Consider the following 15,545-nt stretch of genomic DNA (forward strand, 5'->3'; position numbering starts at 1 on the left):
GGTCAGGTCAGGGGAAGACGAACCCATTGGGGAGAGGGGGCGCCGCAGTCGCAGCAGCGATCATTGCCGTTGGTTTTGGAGTATAGAAGGAGCTAGATAGATTGCCGTCCGGAAGAGTCAGTTCGGTCGGATGTTGAAGGTCGATGGGATGCGTCGAGCAGGACATACCTTGGCCTTCGTCTCCGGGTCGACTTCCCACATTTTCGACATGATGTCAGGGGGGGTAAGGAGCTTAGTCGACTGAGACTAAGCGAAAGGAGCGAAAGAAAGAAAAGAACACGGGAGCGAGAAGAAAGCTTAAAGAAAAAGCAAGCAAACCAAAAGGAGTGAATGGCAGAGACGAGACGATGAATCGGGGAAGTTGGTTGCGCAGGGAGAAAGGGGAGTTTGGAGGAAGTTCGGAGGCGCCGCCCCTCTCGCCGTCTTTGCCAGTTGCCACCCACGCGGATCGGCCTGGATTTCTGGAGTGTTCAGGACGGACTCTGGGGAACTATCAGATCTGAGCTGTCATGTACATGGCTTACCTCGCTGGAGAGATCTACGGAATACTGGATGGAACCTGGAAACGCAACACTACAAGGCCAGCCTTGCGGCTAATCATAAGCTAAATGATTGCTAAGATACAGTATAGCAGAAGAACAAGATTCGTTAGCAAGTCTCCGTCAAAACAACACATTACGGCGTTTTCCTTCTCTCCATGGCCTTCGACTGACTCCCTGGAGATCCGGAAGTTGAGATATAACCACCTCCATCCCCTCCATCCTCCTCTTCGTTTTCCTGTCTTCTCTCCCCCAAGTAGACCCCATATATGGGACTGGAACAATATCCACAGCTTTTCTCGTGTTTGCTTGGCCTCGCTTTTGTGTTTCAAGAAAATAAAAAACTGCAATTCGGACGACGTTTCACCATGAAGATTCGATCCCGTCCATAAAACGACGGTCATTTCCAACATCCACCTCACAAAATGATAACTGATCCCTACGAACTTAATCGAGAGAATACAGATCCTCGCTCAGGATAGAACGAAACTTGCCATTGATTTAGGCAGTAGCAGTCGCGGCCTCGGCGGCGGGAGCCGGAGCGGCGTTCTCCTGCGCAGGAGCAGCGGGAGCAGCGGCGGCGGGAGCAGCGGGCTCGGTCGCGGGAGCATCGGCGCTCTCCTCGGGCTTGTCGCCGGCGACGGCGTCGTCCTCCTTGCCGGGGCTGTCGATGGCGACCTTGACGGCGATCTCGCGTCCCTCAATCTCCTTTCCGTTCATCTCCTGGACGGCCTTCTCCTGGAGTTCCTCGGAGCCAAGGGTGACGAAACCGAAACCACGGCCCTTGCGGCGCTCGTTGCGGGCCTGGAGCTTCTTGATCATGAAGCGGGGGATAGGGCGCAGAGCGATCTTGGCGGAAACGGGCGAGTAGCTGGCGAAGATCTCCTTGAGCTAGAAGGGAGTTAGCACAACGTAAAGATACCCGGAAATAGATTGGTACTTACCTTGTCCTCGGTCAGGTCATAAGGAAGGTTGGCAACCATGACCTTGGTCTTGGAGGGGATACCATCCTCGGGAGGTCCACGCTGCTTCTGGGGACGGGGAGCGCGAGGCTTACCGGCCTGCTTGCCAGCCTCGGTGGTGGCAGCGGCGTCGTTCTGGTTGGTGACCTCGGTCAGAGGAGCGACCTGGCCGGGAACGTTGACGGGCTCGGCGGCCTGTTCGCCCTGAGACTAGGGTTGTGTTAGCTCAACACGGGTATATAGGCTCTGTCAGGCAAGAGGGAACTCACGGCACGACCTCCACGTCCGACGCGACCGCCACGAGCGCGACCGCGGCCACGGCCACGGGTACGACCGCCGGCTCTCTTGCGGCCCTCATTGCCGCTGGCACCCTCACCGCCACTGGCAGCACCGTCGGCCTTGGCCTCGGCAGGCTCGGGCTTGCGGGCCAGCTGGACGGAGACCTTACGGGCGAGGATCTCCTTTCCGGAAAGCTCCTCGATGGCGGCGGAAGCCTCGTGCGCGGTAGCAAGGTCCACGAAGGCGTAACCAACGGGGCGGTTGGTGCGAGGGTTCACGGGGATGGAGACGCTCTCACTGTTTGAGACGATCGATTAGCTGAGAAAGCGACACGATGGCAGAATCGCGGTCAAAGAAACAACACTCTGTAGCGACGGGGAGATAAAAAGCTTCTCATGATATCATGATCCACTCGTGATCAACCTCGCCGTGATAACGATCTCGCAAGTATTGCGAACTCGGTTGAGCGAGTGAACAAGCCGAAGCTACCAGAAACCTTGCCACTAGCAAGGGCGACAAGTTCCCGCCCACCAGGCGATCACAATAAACACAGGTCGAACGGGGAAAAATCATAACACTTACATCTTGTAGCTCTTGAAGAACTCCTTGAGCTCTCCCTCAGTGGTCGCATACGCGAGGTTTCCAATGTACAGCCGACGTCCTTCATCGGCACTGGCGGCCGCCGCGTCGGTGGACTGGGCGGGAGCGGCAGCAGGAGCAGTGCCGTTGGTGGTGGCCTCCGGGGCGGTGGCCACGGGGGCAGGAGCGGTGGCCTGGTTCTCGGCGGCGTTGTCGACGGCAGTAGACATGTTGATGGCTGAGGACACAAAGGGTCGATTGAGATTCAAAGTTGATTGAAGTGGGATTGAAGCAGGATGGACAATCGCAAGTAGCAGGGAACTTGGACCGAATGTGTGGTGTCAAGGGACTCAGGAGAGCTGAAAGGCTGCCTTGAAAGTTTCCTTGGTGAATGAAATAGGAAGGAAAAACTTGGGTGAGGGAGGAGAGGAAAAGGGTAGCTTCGTGCCCTAGATACAGAGGAAGGTTGACTTGGGGGGAAATCTAGTGTTTGATAGATGGAGATTTGCCTTGGGAGGAAGGATGAGGTCGACGGGGCAGAAAGGAGAAGGAGAGAAAAAGGGCAGGCAGCGAGGGCGGTGGCGCTAGTCCCGGCCGGGTAGCTGGGCAGCCTGGCAGCCTGAGAACGATGCCTGGACTGCGGTCAAGTCCAGGCAAGTCACGACGTGTACTTTCGGGCGGTCTGGCCTGGTCAGGCACTGACTGACATCACCTGCCGGTACTTTCCCTCTGTCGTCCCTCTGTCTACCTCCCTCTGCTGACTCTCTCTGTTGACTCTCTCTCCTCTCTCCTCACCATTCCCTTATTCTAACCTTACTTCCATCCTATCCATTATAATAAACACTACCCAATTCACTAGAAGGAATCCCTCCTTCCCTGAGTCGATCGAACCGCCGCTCCACTTGCCAACATCTTTCTGGTCAGGCCCGTCATAACCGTCTCCACGCCGGGCTCCCATCGCCGGCACTGAGTGGATAGTGATCCTTTGTCCGGCTCCATTGTTCCGGTGGACCGCACAAGAATCCGGAATTTGTGTGGACTGTCCCTTTGTTTCCCTTCTTTTGCAAATCTTTGGGCTTTACTCCTTCGGGCCTGGATTCACTCCTGCTTCCCTTTGCTTCGGTGTGTTTCGCTGTCGCAAGAGTTGGCTCTTTCTTATCCACCGCCATGAGTCATCGCATCGGGGCATGGAATCGTAGAGAAAATGGTTGGAAATCTCGCCAATTTTCTATCGCGAAACTGACGGTAAAAATGTGCGAACCCAATCGGTCGCAAAGAGACTGGATAAATATTCCTACTTTGTAGTGTCTGGCCTTAGCCCTCCCCCCATAACGTCACTTCATATGTACTGCAGATCCAAAGACGCAGGGCCAGACTAATTGGGAGACGCTATACCAATCCAGACTTCGGTATTGAGCGAGTCCACCGGCGCCAGTCAGAGGGCCAGCTAGACACCCACCTCTCCCACTACGGATTCCACTTGCGATAGCTTCTATCCATAGATGTATATCAATGACGTTATGCATCCAATTCAATGTTGTACACTTCCCAAGAGTTGCACGAAAAAAGCATGGTAGAGGTAACACAAGTCACCTTCTATATGACGCTGAGGGAAGCATGTCAAAGACGTAACCAAATTAGGAATGAGTAAACAGAAACATCCAACCAAAAACAAGAATCTAAATGCAAACAAATTATAGTACAGATCAATCATCCAAACACAAGGGTGGTATCAGAGAATAGAAAGTTCGTGGTCGGTCGTAAAGATAAGAAAGATTATAGGGTGAGGCGCTCAAGTGCCGTCGTACGGTTGAGGACGTGCCGATGCGGTGGACATTCGCGGCGGGTCTTCGCCAGTTTCCTCAGCAATCCGTTCCTCGGCCTTCTTTTTCTTCTTGTTGATTTTCTTCATTGCTTCGCTGGTCAGTTTCTCCCGGAACAATCGTTCCACGACGTCTCTCTTCCGCGATCTGCGATCTCCGATCATGATGAAGACACCACCGCTGATATTGCAGGTAATGGAGCAACAGAGGATGACGGTGGTTAGAGCGAAGGGCCGGACATGGTAATTGATACCCCACGTACAGGCGCCAAGAGCAATCTGGAGCAACGAATGGCAGTCCAGCAAGACAACGACGGTGATCAGGATGCGGAGAGGGAAGGCATGGTGGGTCAGCGTCTCGTGAGGCTTGTAGAATGTATGCGATCGGGACAGTTTGTTCTGATGGTGTATGAGTTTCTGCTGCTGGAGACGGTTTAGGACGGAGAATTCGTGCTCTTCGTCCTTAGGGGTGTCCCCAAACTCGACGTCGACATCCATCTCGCGTCGCGACGGGAGGTCGTTCTTGTCCTTGAGGTCGGGGAGGCGGCGCTTGCGGCGAATTTTCCAGGTCAGGAACGTGTAGTGCGCGATAAAGATCATGTGATATGTATCGATGGCCCGGAACGGGGCCAATCCATCTCCCATGATTGCGAACAGGGCCACAAGGACGTTGTCGATGACATTGATGATATAGAGCTGTCGTCCTCCAACATTGATCCAGCCTACATCGGTTAGAATCCAAGCGGTGAACGAAAGAAGACGGAGTCTTACCAATCAGGAAAAGAACCCAAGCAAGTCCAAAAAGCGTGATCAAAGTCGCATAGAGAGTGATGAGAAACCCGAGTGCTGTCCGCCAGGTGATTAGAAAGGCCTCTCGTACGGCATTGTGAGCACTCACGCTTAGACACGTATTTTCCGAATCCCTTCATCGAACGCTTGAACTTGGATCGTCGCGAATGCAGCATATGCCGTACGTGATCATTCAACTCCTCTATATCCCGTTCAGTCCACCCTTCGAGATTGCTGCCTTCGGGGAGCACGGCAAATCGAGTGTCTTGTTTCTCGAGCACGGCGGAGAGTCTGGTGAGCGGACGGTAGAGCGGCGGACGTTGCGGGTGATCCTTCTCATCGGTCGCATCTTCGCCTTCATCGGTGGTGGTGGTTTCCTCCTCTTCCGATGATTCTCTGGGAGGCGACAGAGTATAGGTTTGGTTGCGATTCAGCAAAGGGCCCAGGTTTGGCACGAAGAGCGAGTTCTGAACATTTGTAAGGGTTGACAGAGCAGATACTTGAGGATCTGGTAGAAGAGGTCCCAATCATTAGTATCACTTGCCAAGGCATGTTATATTGACAAGTACTCACCGATAACGTCCAACACATCGACGATGTGAGAGTGGTACACTGAATCATCCTCCGGGACGTCCGGTTGGGTTCCGTCCTCATTTACTCGGTTTCTAGAGAAGCGATTGAGAGCCGCTTCACTTGTCCATCGTAAAAGGTTACGGCTTCCCCTCCTTTGCATCGGAGTATTAGGAATTGCCTGGGGATCCTCCGGCGGCAGTGGCGGGTTCGAGACGGTGGCGCCGATAGGAGATTGATTCGATTCCTCTACCCGGGAAAGCACCTGGCCGCTCGGCGTGAATCTCGGAATGGCATTAGGACTTGGTGCCGTTGAATATCGCCCCCGATGGGGTTCGGAGCTGCTGCGACGGCGGTTTGCCTGCCATGTGTCGTCGACAGCCTGGGAAGCCGTGGGCGAGGCGAGATTCGAGCTGGAGGCATTCACGTTCGCAGGTCGATTATCATTTGTCCCCGTAGTATCGAAACCTCTCTGGGCTTGCGTGGGAACCTGGTCCAAGGTGTAGGACGGTAGGCGCGAGAGGCGGATAGTCGGGCGGCGGGTACGGGATGATAAGGCGCGCGGGCGGGTGGGCTGTGCTGACGTTTGTCTAGACGACGACGATGTTTGCTGGCCTTCAGGATCCTGAGGGCCTTCCACCGGCTCTATACGATCCATTGGGAATCGCCGAAGAAAGACAACAGCCCACTTCAGCCGGGGAAGGAATCCAGGAAAGCCAAGGAAGGAAGGAAGAGAAGCAAGACCAGAGAGGTGGGGAAAAGATAAGGGGAAAGGAGGAGGAGAGAAGGAAGAAACCAAAAATAGGAAAGAAACGAAACGACAGGGGAGAAAAAGCGACAGAGAGGAAAAGCCGCCATCGCCAGTGCATTCTGGGAGTGTTTGACTAAGCCCGGGGGGGTGCCGCCAACCTTGTTTTGCGGGCCAAAAACAGTCTGGATTTGCGTTGACGGAGGCCAAGAATTGATAAGCACCGCTTAGCGTGCGGAGTGTCGTCCCTCCATTGATCTGGATGAGGCCTGCAGGGTATAGACTATCCGGTAGGGGATGGGCTGGGTTTGCTCACCGGATGTTCTCAGTCCTCTCTATGCGGGTGCCTATTCCTATTGATTTCTATAATTGTTGTTCTTGTGGTGTCCAGAGCATGCGCGGCATTCTGGGTGCCTGAGGTGGCCAGCCACGTCCTTCAGGCAGAACTACTGCTTCGGGTATCGCTCAGGAGAGCCGATGGAGCCTCCAGCGTGCACGGTGGAGATGGATTGATCACTCACAGCAATGCCCGTACAATCGATCGTCCTTTGAAACCTGTTTCAAAGGACGATCGGTCCATCCGACATCCTGAAACCCTGCAGCTTGAAATCTCTACATCGTACTGCACATACTCCGTACTCTGTAGGTAGTACGGTGTACTCGGCCAGAAGTATATCTTTGAAGGTGGACTTCTTGTAGGTTCATATAGACAACCTGCAGTCCTTTGCGCAAGGGAAGAAGACAATCTTGCATCATTGCAATTAAAACTCTAGAGCATTTGGGTGAATAGCTAGCTATATCGTTAGTATTGCAATGAACAGGTCTGTCTGTTCAACTTGGGCTTCAAGGGTAGAATAACCCTAACTACTGCGTAGTACGCGGAGCAAATACGTCTATTCTCTTCCCTTTCGTCTGATGACCCAGTATCCTCTTTTACAGGCGCCTCCATAATATATCTTTAGTGTAGATAAGAATTGACATATTTTTCTTTGTATCCCTACATTCACACCCGCGAGGAATTGGGCTTCATTGTCCTTTTTATGCTCACGAGCAAATGCCTAAAAAGCTACCAGGAATATCCTGCATCTTTCGTTAATATTGTCTGTTTAGAAAACGGACACCTGAATGAACAAGTATGTACTCCGTACATACAAACATCAGTTAAGTGGACGTTTGAATACGCCGCCCCACGTGGCACTCTGCTATCGCCATTTCAGGTGTGCATTCCTAGGCACCTTTCATCATCTACATATTACACCATTCTCCTATGGTTTATTAGATCAACAAATAGCCAGAATGTTTTGCTGTATCTTATTCTCTCGCCCTGAGCGCCGGGCCAGACAGGTCAAGCGCAAGAAGAAGTCCACAAGGTCTCGCGCGACTCCAAACAGCTCCGTCGGAAATGGTGCTCTAGAGAGACATGAGCAACGCCCGGCTACTCAGGCCAGTCTGCCGCACAACACTCGCAACGGTCGATCATCTGGTAGAAACCCTTGTGGTCATGTTTATGTTGTCAGAGGGCAAATCTTTGAGAGGCCTGTCTCAGTATTCATACTACAGCGAGGAGTGCGGCTAGTACCGATGAAGAGTGTTAGGGTAATTAAGAAGACTGAAGAGAATTATGTCGTTTTCGCTGCTCCTCCAACCCTGTCAGGCGCGAGTCGCGCGCCATAATTCATAAAACGATCGCAAGGATGATCTACATAGTTGTTATATTATTGCTTTCGAGCTCTTTGCGCAGCTTCACCGCATCAACCACAAGGAGTGGCAGCAATTTATCATCACCCCCAAGTTGTTTTTCAAAGTCCCCGACTCACCTAGCGAATTTCGACACTCTCAGCTTGCATGTACAATCTCCTTTACTCAGAGCCAGTTGACTCATATGTCTTTTCATATTCACCATGCACCTGCGCTGCTCAATTCCGCCTATATGTTCCTCTCGAATGCCAAAGTGTACCCATTCCGCCCGAACGATCCCGGAGAAATAGTTTCAGGAAAGCGCATAGGATCCTGGAGGGCAGATATTATTGCTGAATGTTTGTTGTCCTTGGCGGTTTTGACTTGTAATCATTCCCCGGAACGAATGATTTGCATTTGTTTCCGTTGTTGTTCACGCAGTTGGCGTTGTTCAAAATCGAGTTTCGCTTCATGAGTATCTGTAGCGATGGAGGATATGAAAAGACTTGATAAATCTGAATCTCTAATTAGCAAGCTAGTGCTAGACAGTGACAAAAACATTGAGAAGACCTGGGGGCCTTACCCATAAAGCGAAGAGTTGGAACCGTCCATGACGGCAGCCAAGCATGGGACTCTTCCTCTTAATCAGATGTTTGGCAGATGGCCTGTTGTAATTTCCAACGTTCAATCTTCATCAATTGACCATAATCCAAGGTCCCTGATTTATCCTCGACCCACTCAGCAGGATCAGCTCATTGCTGCATAATCCTTGGCCGCCCCTTGACGATGTGTTGCCGAGAAAGCGTGATAGGTGGAAAAAGCAGCACTAGAGCCCTCTAGCTGCATCTACACCTCCTCCTGCTGAATGAACTCACACCCCTCTCAATTTATCTTCGCATTTAGCCGTACTATTATCTGCCTTCCACCAAATACCCGGGGGATTTAGGCTCGATCGCACACCTTTCAACAGCTAATATCATTTGCCCCCGTGAAGATGCTCTAGCTTCATCTAGCACGCTGACGATGGCTCCATTCCTCAACCTCATAGTCCATTCACCGCTATGCCCGCTTTTCAAACCCATCTATTTGACCCTGGCTCATTTCCGAAGTTATTCCACGATCATGTAAACCGGCCTTGGCTGACATGCTTATGCGGTGTTGCTGGAGACGGATTTCGCGGGTCCAAAAGAGATCGTGCTTTTGTTTTGCCCTCAGATGACCCTAACCATGTGCCTAGACAAATTGTTTCGCTCTGCGCAATTTAGGAATAAAACCGGCGGGCATTCCGCTGCTTCTCCTCTTTTTTGTTCCCTCTTCCTTTTCTTTTTTTGTGTTCTCCATGGCTAGCTAGCTAGACATCCGACTGTCGTTTACTAGGTTGAACTGAAAAGACGGTTCTTTTGATCGTGCATTGGCAATATGGTTGCCGGTCTCTTTTCGAAGGGATTGTTGCTTCTGGGTCTCTGCGCGGGCCTGGGAGCTACTAAGGATGATTCGAAGCCACTGTACAAGGACCCCAATGCAGCGGTGGATGATCGGGTGGACGACCTATTGAGCCGGATGACCATTGCGGACAAGAAGGCCCAGTTAATTCAGGGTACGATCATACAATTCTATCTCGATCATCCCTTGTTTGGTTCGCAGTCTGCTTACAATTTTCGCAGGCGACATCACCAATTGGATGAGCGACACGACCGGGGATTTCAATTACACCGGCCTGGTGGAGAATATGAAATGGAAGGCCGGAATGTTCTACGGTATGGGATTTTGGTGCTTGTATGAGGAATTTATGTTGATATTGACCGTTTGCAGTTGGATATCCCGTTCCTTGGGACTGGATCGCGACCAATGTCAAGAGGGCTCAGGATTACCTGGTTAAGAACACGACTCTTGGTATTCCGGCGCTTGTTCAGACGGAAGGTGCGTATATTTCCATTCGCCCTTGGCTTTTGAGCATGTGCTGACTGCGCTGTTGAATAGCGATCCACGGTTTCTTGATTGGCAATGCGACGATCTACAACTCGCCTATTGCATACGGGTGCTCCTTCAATAGAGATGTATGCGGCAGATCCTCGAGTTGCGACATAAGGAGCTAATATTTGCAACAGTTGATTCATAAGATGGGCAAGTTTATCAGTCAAGAGGCTCTTGCTCTTGGCGCGAACCAGCTCATGGCGCCGGTGGTTGATCTTGCGCGTGAGCTGCGCTTTGGACGAGTAAGTAACTGATATCCGTCGTGTCGAACAAGGCTAACTGAACAAATGATGTAGGTCGAAGAGACATTCTCCGAAGACCCCTTCCTTGCGGGAGAAATCGGCTACTCCTACGTGAAGGGAATCCAGAGCCTGAACGTCTCCGCCATGGTCAAGCATTTTGCCGGATTCAGTCAGCCAGAGCAGGGACTCAATACTGCGCCAGTGCACGGCGGCGAGAGATACCTGCGCACGACGTATGCTACCTCATTTGGACTGAAACTTGTGAGGAAAAATGCTGACATTGACCAGCTGGCTGCCGCCGTTCAAGAGAGCCATCATCGATGCCGGTGCTTGGAGTATCATGAGCGCATACCACTCGTGAGTCCACTTTCTGAAGCTCACTTGACCCTTTTAATAACCTGAATATGTCTCCAGATACGACGGCATCCCCGCAATCGCCGACTATCACACCCTGACTGAGATCCTGCGTGAGGAATGGGGCTACGAATACTTCGTCATCAGCGATGCAGGCGCTACTGACAGAGTCTGCAATGCTTTCCACCTTTGCGAGAGCAGCCCTATCGACATGAATGCCGTCACCCTTCAGGTCCTCCCTGCTGGTAACGACGTCGAGATGGGCGGAGGTTCCTTGTATGCTCGCCCTATCCCTGATACCTAATTTCCCTTGAATTTCCATACTAACGCATGGCCTGATCAGCAACTTCCAAAAGATCCCCCAACTCGTTGAATCCGGGAAACTCGACATCGAGACCGTCGACACGGCAGTAAAGCGCGTGCTCAAGACGAAGTTCGAGATGGGCCTCTTCGAGAACCCCTACCGCGCCGCTCCCCAGTCCCAATGGAAGAAGCTTATCCACAGCAAAGAGGCGGTGGATCTGGCGCGCGAAATCGACAGGGAGTCGATTGTTCTGCTCGAGAACCACGATAATGTCCTGCCGTTGAAGAAGGGAGGCGATATTGCAGTCATTGGACCGATGGCTCATGGATTTATGAACGTATGTTATCTCTCCTCTCCCCAGTCATCCGCTTCTCCTCTCTCTCTCCATTGGTTTTTATACATTCCCAAGACACGTACGGTCTAACTTATCGAATCGTCTAGTATGGAGACTACGTCGTCTACGAAAGCCAATACCGCGGCGTCACACCCCTCGACGGCATCAAGAAAGCCGTCGGCAAGAAAGCCAACGTGCACTACGCGCAGGGCTGTGAGCGATGGAGCAACGACGAGTCCGGCTTCGAGGAAGCCGTAGCCGCGGCCAAGAAATCCGACGTTGCTGTCGTGGTCGTGGGAACGTGGTCTCGCGATCAGAAAGAGCTCTGGGCGGGTTTGAACGCAACGTATGTTCCCTTCCTTTCTTTTCCACCTATAGCCATCATCATAGTCACTACCACCGCCTCCCTTTACTCCTCTCCATTATCCTCTCCAAGCTAACAATCCATACCCAACAACAGAACCGGCGAACACGTCGACGTCAACTCCCTCGAACTCGTCGGCGCCCAAAGCTCCCTCATCAAAGCCATCACAGCCACCGGCGTGCCCACAATCGTCGTCCTCTCGACCGGCAAACCCATCACCGAAACTTGGCTCTCCGACAACACATCCGCACTCATCCAACAATTCTACCCCTCGGAAGAAGGCGGAAACGCGCTCGCCGACGTCCTCTTCGGCGACTACAACCCCTCCGGCAAGCTCAGTGTCAGCTTCCCCCGCTACGTCGGCGACCTGCCGATCTACTACGACTATTTGAACTCGGCACGCTCGGTCGGCGATGCGGGCGCTGAGTACGAGAACGGGACACTCGTGTTTGGTCATCAGTATGTGCTTGGGTCGCCGGAGCCGTGGTATGAGTTTGGTTACGGGAAGAGCTATTCGACGTACGAGTATAAGAACGTGAGGGTGGATAAGACGAACGTGACGGATTCCGAGACCGTGACTGTGTCGGTGGACGTGAAGAATACGTCGAAGAGGAAGGGGACCGAGGTGGTGCAGGTCTATATTCAGGATGTGTTTGCGAGTGTGGTGGTGCCGAATCGGCAGTTGAAGGGGTTCGAGAAGGTGGTTATTGGGGCGGGGAAGACGCGCACGGTCAAGATCCCGATTAAGGTGGAGGATTTGGGCGTGTGGAATGTCAAGATGAAGTATGTTGTTGAGCCGGGCAAGTTTGTGGCCCTGGTGGGGAGCAGCTCGAAGGATGTTAGAGGGAATGCGACGTTCTGGGTACAGTGATTTAGGTGTCTGAGTTTGTGAGATGTTGGTTGTGGGGACTGGGAAGGTAATCGGGTATATAAGATAGTTGATATGTTAGAGCTATCAAATGAGTTTTTTTAAAGTGATTTTGTGTACTATCGTGGGGGTAGAAAGTCAAAGATACAGGGTCTGTGATGGCATCTGATATGGATGTTATAGAAGTTATATAGTCCCCCCATCTGTTCTCGGTTCGTTCCACAGAATAAGAAAGAAATCAACTTGAACATAGACACAAAGAAAAAGCAAAGAACCCCGAAGGATTTATCCTGACCTGAACATCAGAAGAATGTCCACGCTATAGCAATAACCCAAACTCCTATACTTAGCTTTTAATCGAGGCAAACCACCATAGACACAGGCTACGGGCTTATCACTGTAGTTCACGTATCAGACGTGTCGGCTTTACCATCAGAAGAATCCTTATTTACGTTCCCATTTTCATTCTCACTCTCCGGTCTTGAACCGTCCCCGGACGGAATAGGCGAGTTTATAACCTTTGCGACTGCAAGGCCAGCCGCTGCTGTATTGTCTGCACTGGATTTACTCCCCGCTCGTCGGGTCTTCGCGCCCGCTTTCAGTTTCTCCCAGCGATCTTGATGCCGATCGACCACGGTGCGCAGCTTGTCATTCTCGCGGTCGGCCCTTTCCAGATCCTTCTCGCCGCGACGGATTATGTCCTCGAGCTCTTTGATGCGCTGGTCGTGATCGGTCATGGACGGCTGGGTCGAGAGAGGCGCAGGGGGCGACGTGATTGCAGAAGAAGCCTGCGGGTGATGCTCAGGAGACGGGATGTTCTGATGATGCATAGCCTTCAGGGACTGCTGCAGGGCGATGGAGGAAGACTGCGCGTTGACTTCCCACATATGCAGCCGTTTGGACAGCGTATCCGACAGGTGTCGCAGGGCTTGGTTTTCCATCTGCAGCTCCTCCATGGTCTTGGGATTCTGCAGGTTGGTGGTGAGCCGGTCGTTGGCTCGGCCGTTCTTGCCCTTGCCGCTGCCGGTGAAGCTGTGGCGCAGCTCGGGGGATACCGGGGTCTCGCGAGCATCTACAAAGTCGTCGTCGCCTTCTTCGAGGCTGTTTCTTCGAGCTTCCCTCTCTGCTCGGCCGAGGATCCCGGCGTAGGACACTGTGCCACCCGTCGTGGGGACAACGTAGAACGACTCCGCAGGCCCTCCGGTTGGGCCACCGGTCCCACTTCCCCCGCCAGGAGAGTCTCGTATCGCCTGTAGTGCTGCCCGCGAGAAGATCCGGCTGATATCGGGCTCCGCGGATTTAGTCGAGCGACTGGAAGTTGCCTGGTGACGGTCTAGCTTTGTATCCGCGTAAGATTTACGGCTGGACTCTGCCTGCGGCGACGCATCCGACCCTAACGGAAGGCCGGCAAATGCCAACGGAGCCGACAGTTTCGAGATGAGACCCTCGAACGTCGAGTAGAACCGCTGGAAAGGCTCCTCCGTATCCGGCTGTCGGCTCCCGTGACGGGGTTCGACGGCATCGCTTGGAACATATTGCTGCGACGTGACATCAGTAGGGCTGCCCACCGCGGGAGACCACGAATTCTTCGATGTGGAAGAAGTACGGTACAGGCGATCTTTAGATGTATGGGCTTGCGCTCCACGCAGGCGGGATTCGCCCGTTCTGATTTTGGCCGGTCCATCAGTCATTCTGGCGCCGGCTTGCTGAGACGAAAGTGTCGGTGACGCAGGAGTCGCACGGCGTGGCTGCGACGGGATTCCCCGAGCGGAGGCCAGATTACTGGCGATCGATGAGGTTTCTCTTTTCGGCAATCGAGCGTGCCCGGACAATTTTGGTGGTTGTTGCTGGGCATCTTGTATGGACGGCGAAGCCTTCGGTGAGCCCGGTTCTGCCGAGAGAGGGGCATTCGCCCCGGCGGAAGGAGGATTTTCATGCTGAAATCGAAGGATTGAAGCAAGTCTCTTATGATGCTGTTCAAGCAGATGTAGCGTTCGTAATGCCTATAGCATCAAACCCATGCAACGCGTTAGTCCGAGCTTATCGGTCAGACGGAATGGATCGAAGGAGGGAGGGTTGGCGTACCTGAGGGTCGGAACTGTTCTGGGCCGCCGTTGCGAACTCCCCAGCAGCTAGGTCATGCTCCTCACTGGCAGCGACAGGATTCGATTTGCGAGTCTCCAGCACTGCATTCCGAGCATGGGTATGAGCCTTGTCGGAGGAAGGGATGTCAGGCTATGTTTAGACTAGGAGATAAGGCACGATCCACGTACCAAGGTAAGCGGAGCCGCTTCCATGACCACGAGCTGGGGCGTCCTCGGGCCCTTTCCTGGAATATCAGCTGTACATCAACCCGAGTCAGAGGGCTGGGGAGGAGATGAGGGGAATGTCAAGTTCAAAGAGAGAGAAGAAAGATAGTGGGAGTGACGCCATTCGCCGCATCGGGAAAATCACGGGCCTGGCGATGTGACGGTAACATTACGCGCATCCGGGGGTGGTATCGTAATTTTGATACCTTCAGGAGGTACCGGTAAGGTAGTAGTTTATAGGCATATGTCTATAAGTTATACAAAAGTATAGTTGTCGAGGTATGTATGGATAAGATGGACTATTGTGACTCTGTCATGTCGGGAAAAGAGCAGTTGAAAATAATTATAGCAACAAAGTCATCGTCCTAGCTCGTTAAGACCAGACTGGCATGATTGACTCTAGTCCGAGCGTGTATTAGCTCAGTCTGAAACATGGGTTTGCATTTTGCAACAGAGAAGGAAATTGTACGGAGTAGTCGATTAGGAGACTGGACTATGGGGATTATGGAGCCGGCGTGTTCGTTTAGGTCATTCCAATCTGCGAACCTCTAACTACTCCGTACTCCCTCCGGTTCGATGTACATACATACAAGACACTGAGAGGTCAACATCATTCCGATCCGGACATTATGACAGTCAATTGATTGAAGATTATGTCCGACCTTCATTGAGGTCTGTCAATCAACCATCTCATGTCTCATATATTTCCGAATCCAATGCTTTTAATATCACCGCCTGATGGATCGCCTCTGCCGCTCCAGCTATTAATAGACAGTTCTTGGCGTCCTCGCGGAGGTTCTGGACCATTCGAAATCCAAAGGTCCAGAAAAT

The 15,545-nt window shown here is 52.5% G+C and overlaps 4 protein-coding genes across 4 annotated transcripts; 1 reads left to right on the forward strand and 3 right to left on the reverse strand.

Annotated features, from left to right (window-relative positions):
* Window positions 1-1,040: 1,040 nt before the first annotated feature.
* KD926_001542 (RNA recognition motif domain-containing protein) lies at window positions 1,041-2,589 on the reverse strand (the record flags this gene model as incomplete). The annotated part of the gene is made up of 4 exons (XM_053096783.1): window positions 1,041-1,430; window positions 1,484-1,711; window positions 1,771-2,077; window positions 2,363-2,589. 4 exons carry the CDS (start codon window positions 2,587-2,589, stop codon window positions 1,041-1,043), a joined length of 1,152 nt encoding a protein of 383 aa, XP_052959292.1.
* A 1,562-nt stretch (window positions 2,590-4,151) lies between these two features.
* On the reverse strand, window positions 4,152-6,198 carry KD926_001543 (DUF2985 domain-containing protein; the record flags this gene model as incomplete). The annotated part of the gene is made up of 4 exons (XM_053096785.1): window positions 4,152-4,903; window positions 4,953-5,027; window positions 5,080-5,478; window positions 5,544-6,198. The coding sequence occupies 4 exons, from the start codon at window positions 6,196-6,198 to the stop codon at window positions 4,152-4,154; spliced, it is 1,881 nt and encodes a 626-aa protein (XP_052959293.1).
* Window positions 6,199-9,384: 3,186 nt separating this feature from the next.
* On the forward strand, window positions 9,385-12,408 carry KD926_001544 (putative beta-glucosidase; the record flags this gene model as incomplete). Its single annotated transcript, XM_053096786.1, has 11 exons — window positions 9,385-9,562; window positions 9,630-9,722; window positions 9,778-9,885; window positions 9,946-10,022; window positions 10,074-10,181; window positions 10,236-10,414; window positions 10,470-10,538; window positions 10,596-10,811; window positions 10,879-11,176; window positions 11,281-11,519; window positions 11,634-12,408. 11 exons carry the CDS (start codon window positions 9,385-9,387, stop codon window positions 12,406-12,408), a joined length of 2,340 nt encoding a protein of 779 aa, XP_052959294.1.
* A 401-nt stretch (window positions 12,409-12,809) lies between these two features.
* Window positions 12,810-14,702, reverse strand: KD926_001545 (uncharacterized protein; the record flags this gene model as incomplete). Its single annotated transcript, XM_053096787.1, has 3 exons — window positions 12,810-14,408; window positions 14,491-14,616; window positions 14,679-14,702. 3 exons carry the CDS (start codon window positions 14,700-14,702, stop codon window positions 12,810-12,812), a joined length of 1,749 nt encoding a protein of 582 aa, XP_052959295.1.
* Window positions 14,703-15,545: the final 843 nt, after the last annotated feature.

Source organism: Aspergillus affinis, assembly GCF_023601865.1.
Source record: "Aspergillus affinis strain CMG 70 chromosome Unknown NODE_12_length_464043_cov_86_772839, whole genome shotgun sequence".
Lineage (NCBI taxonomy): Eukaryota > Fungi > Ascomycota > Eurotiomycetes > Eurotiales > Aspergillaceae > Aspergillus > Aspergillus affinis.